The sequence below is a fragment of the Penaeus monodon genome, chromosome 1, assembly GCF_015228065.2.
Source record: "Penaeus monodon isolate SGIC_2016 chromosome 1, NSTDA_Pmon_1, whole genome shotgun sequence".
In the NCBI taxonomy this organism is placed as follows: Eukaryota; Metazoa; Arthropoda; class Malacostraca; order Decapoda; family Penaeidae; genus Penaeus; species Penaeus monodon.
The window spans coordinates 50,697,752-50,702,751 of NC_051386.1; the positions used below are offsets into that span (position 1 = coordinate 50,697,752).

Below are 5,000 nucleotides of genomic sequence, written 5' to 3' on the forward strand. Positions count from 1 at the left end.
ATTTGACTAAGAATTTACTAGTCAGTACTACATTTATAAGACTGAGAAATCTAAATATGTCAGAACACTTAACTAAATTGAACTAAACTGACTTTAAATAATTTGTAAAAATATTTACCAGCTACAGATATTCAACAGAGATTTGAATCATATATAAGTAGTAAACATCAACATGCTTTACAATTTCTAACTAAGTAAATAAATCATTCCAAAGTAAAATGTACATGTATCATAGGCTGATAAATGTAGAGCCTATATATAGGTAGAGTAACACAATGTCATGTATACTCATTATACATTACTTTGCAGCAACTACATTACATGAATTGCAGCAATAGGACTGCAACTTAATGATGTACATGCTACACACAAGCATATAATATACACTACAACAAAAAATAATACATGCAATAACTGAAAGAAAACATGCATTAAATAAACATGCAGGTACAAACAACTTTTTGTATAACCTTAGAAAAGGAGCACTAAATAATAAAAACAATATAAGAAAGAGATAATTCTATCTTCTACAACCAGACATGCAAAAGTTCTGAGTCAGTGCCAGGCATTAAACTATATGACTCTATAGTTCAGTAAATCATACTGCAGCAAACTGGCTTCCTTCATTTGGAACAAAGCTGTATAAAGATAATATACAATTTTCCATGGCACATTCACTTCAAATACTTAATACTCACCAACCAAAATATTCAAATCATAGTTTGAATCAAACCACAACATGACCTTTCAAGAGAATCAAAGCTCATAAATACAAAATACTTCTTGCATTACAGCATACACAGGGCATATGCAAAATGACCATAAAAGTTTTTCATACTGCTGTTGCGTTCTACCTTCGTGCATTTATTGTAAATATTTTACATATCTTAATAAAAAAATTACAAAGCTAAATGTACCTGTACATGTAAATGAGTAAATCTTACTAACCAGTAGTGACATTTATATTAATTGATTTTATTTTATTTATTTTATAAACATATTGGTTGTGTTTCATTTAAACTTCAATAACTGATGTGATATGTGACAAAAGCCCACAATCCAAAGTTGATCCCTCAACAAATATTTCCTGCTACCCACAGGTCCTAAGCACTCTGGCAAAGACTTAAATATCCCATTATGTGTATTCTAACAAGTTGGCTCGTATTGGTTCCTTGGGGAAGTCGACAAGCTCTATCTTGGCAGAATTCATGAGGGAGATGCCAAAACACCAAAGGCGTGTAGGCATATGGAAGTGACTGGATGGGTTAGTAAAATTTACCCGAAAAAAAGAATTTGTAAAGTAAATGAAGGCAGAAAAACAAGTTGAACCAATAATAACACGATTCACATACATCTGTGAAAATCATAGATGTTTAGAGCTACAAGTACAACCAAACCAAAGAAGATTACAGTTCTATATACATAATAAATTTGCACAGCATTAATTCTGAACTGCTATTGTATGTAGAGAATAAACTAGATTTCATTTTGATTAATGACCGGCAACATGTAGATGATCTATGAAAGAGGTGAGGAAATTGATGTGCAACTGAAGATTCATAAAGCACTGAAAAATGAAATGTTTGCATATAAAGTAACTCAAGAAATTGAAAAAAGAATAAAAATGAAAAATATGCACATATATAAAAATTACGTCTACTGAAATATACTATGCATACCTATGCACATTCTTTCTTTCCCCTCTCACACTCACTCACTTTCTCTCTCTCTCTCACACACACACACACACACACACACACACACACACACACACACACACACACACACACACACACACACACACACGCACGCACACGCACACGCACACGCACACGCACACGCACACGCACACGCACACGCACACGCACACACACACAGAGGTCACCCTCCCCAGCCGTCGTGACTGGTCGTTCTCTGCTAGATATTAGTGTAGCATAGCCTCTGTCTCAACTTTGCATTTTTGTACTTTCATAACTTCTGATATCAGGTGAAATTATTCCACAGAATATTACTGGAGTTCAGCAATAGTTGAGTAAAAGAGCAAAGAAGGCAAGTAGCACTTTAAAATACCCAGTAGCATGAGTTGATCTTTCCTATCACGTTCTGAATGTGGTTCATTGAAGTTAAGGATAGGTCGAGGGCGACGTCAAGATATCAAATGGTATTCATGAATTTTTAGAAATGAGGCTTCGAGCTCACCATGAGGTACGCCATTCTACAGAAGGAATAGCCTTGTCAGTTCTTCATTTCAGTCGACAGTTTGTGAATTTTTTTTGTTCTATGATGTCTATCATATAATTCAGATTTTTGTGCAACGTCATCCGCGTAGATGCATTTCATTAAGGCTTTCAATTATATGAGTCCTTAGTGTAAATGTTAACTGGGACAGTGCTAGGACAGATCATTGGTGTACCTCCTTAGGAAGAAAATGTGGCCTGTATGCGCCTGTTTCACACTAGACTATTACAGTTATTCTCTTGTGCCTATCATTGTTGTGATCATTCTGACCTTTTGTCCATATCTGAATCCTGCGTGCTAGTAAGGCGGGCTTTATGATAATTGACCTTAGCTCATAAGATAAATGGTATCAGTTGCTAATACTTCTGTTTTATTACATTTTCCTTTCAGTGCACAGTCTTGCACTCAGAAACACACGCACGCACACACACACACACACACACACACACACACACACACACACACACACACACACACACACACACACACACACACACACGCGCGCGCGCACGCACGCACGCACCAAACACACACACACACACACACACACACACACACACACACAATTTACGAACACTTACTATCCAGGATTATATAAGAAATACTTATAAACATCTTTTTGAATCAACAAAACTTTTTCAAAGAAACAGTCTCATCTTAATTGCTACATCCACGTGATTTACAGTCATTCACATACATGGTATTAAGTAGATAAAATATCAAAATAACAGCTGAAGCATAACGTCATATGACACTTCCGGTCCAGTACATGAAGTAGTCAACAAAAGCTGTGCAATATGTACTCAAGCAGGCATCTATCATCTATTGCCTATCATTCTGCAACAAGTGGCAGATCTGGAGCGATGTCAAGACAATCAGGGTGACGCAGTCCATACTTACACTATGCAGGTATTTGTCAACACCCTGGAAATGAAGGTTGAAGTGTTCTCACATTCAGTCTCACATACAGCAGTGATTGATTTCATACACTCGGGTGAATGCATGTCACAGCTGATGTTTTTATAACACATAACATAATTTTAAGCATCATAATACAGCACAACCAGGACAAATGTGTAACAAATACAATAACAAAATATGTATAACTAAGAACATTTTTAAAGTGTATTGATATCATTAGATTGCAAGAAAAGTGTCATGTGTTATAGGAGTCAAGAAGCACTTGCTAGTGAAAAAGATGCGTTTCCATGGTAATATATAAATTAATCTTATTATCATACCAGGATCAATTTATTTTTGTTAATTCTACGAATTAATAGTTCATACAGACTATTACAGTGTTATCCATTATTGTTAATGCTACAAATACATACAGACTATTCAGTGTTAAAAGAAATTATGAAATATATTACACAGAAACTGCTCCTTTCACTTTTCGTGCAGTGAGTGAGATGACAGTGAAGAGAGCACTAGACACTGGACAGGTGCCAGAGGAAGCGTTGAGTATACAGGTTATACACACGTTGGATTAAGATAAATGCCTGTGTCGCATACAATTTTCTCTGGTTAAACAGTTTCGAAGACTCTTTGTTCACTACACGAGCATTACTATGTACATTTCCATTAGTAATTTCAATATTAGAGAAAATTTAAACCTTCAAAATTACTGGCAGAATTATATGTTTAACGAATCTTTGCACCAACAGTAAATTACCCCCCATTACCAGAATTAATGTATCGGATGTACTGTACCACCCTCGTCACTTGGTAAATATAATTATAGAGCTGAGTTAATTGGTTATGGCATAACTGTCAATTCACGCACAATGAAATGGAATAACTTATAAACTCTATACTATTGTGAGTAAAAATCATAAAGTTGCATTGGATGTTCCTAGTGTTACTGTTCCACACCTCCCAAATGCTTGTAACTCTGTCACTATACATGTGGTATGTGCAAAGTATTTCCAACTGAATTTACTATTTCTGCGGTATGTTAAAATGGGAAAGAAGTATTACACGACGTTGAGTAAGACAGTTATTTATAAAAAAATATACGGAGTTGTATGCATTTGAAAACAAGAGTTCAGTTTTACATGATTGATAAAGATAAATTTATCTGATTCATCGTAATTACTTCCCATTTCAACATTACAGAAAAATAATTTATTTTCATATACATGTTCACTAAAGTATAAAAAGAACCTTAAATATTTTAAAATTCTAAATACATATATGAAAACTATCAGATTCTGTATATAAAAAGGTTCAAGAAATTGCATGAACCATAAGCAATTAAAAAAGAAACATTCCGTGTACACTAATTTCCTTGATGCAACACACCTAAACATTCCAACGATGCATGTCTGATACAAAACTTTACTTCAGAAATCGAAAAACATTCTTTTTTATCACCTCTGACTTACAAAGGACATCCACGGTTCACATGCGTTGAAGCCTTTAAAATCATGACAATTGTACATAAAAAAGAAGGTAGAAACATGTAATAAGGTTTGAACAAGAGAAATCGTTGTCATTACAAATATATACAAAAGTGGAAGTTCATATGGTTTATAAAAGCAGTCAAAACAACATCCAATATCCAAAGGAGTTATAATTAACCGTCTACCTTACTCTGAACACAGTAAAGGTAGTAGTAGGTATAATGAAAATAACATTCATTACAACATCAATGGCCATCACTTAAATACTTATTGATAATGGCAAAGAACACAATTATTCATAAATTATCAAACAAAAACATACCATGACGATATCAAAACAAAAGCAGAAAAAAAAAA

The 5,000-nt window shown here is 34.3% G+C and overlaps 1 protein-coding gene across 11 annotated transcripts in view; it reads right to left on the minus strand.

The window, feature by feature from the left end:
- The window catches only part of LOC119574178 (sodium/calcium exchanger 2-like), a 134,837-nt gene that overhangs the window by 16,000 nt on the left and 113,837 nt on the right, over window positions 1-5,000 (minus strand). Inside the window, exon 9 of one of the 11 annotated variants that reach the window (XM_037921293.1) lies at window positions 3,139-3,162. The exons of the other annotated variants lie outside the window; for them this stretch is intronic. Within the exon in view, the coding sequence (XP_037777221.1) occupies window positions 3,139-3,162 (24 nt within the window). The remainder of the gene's footprint in view (window positions 1-3,138; window positions 3,163-5,000) is intronic. 11 annotated transcript variants of the gene reach the window in all.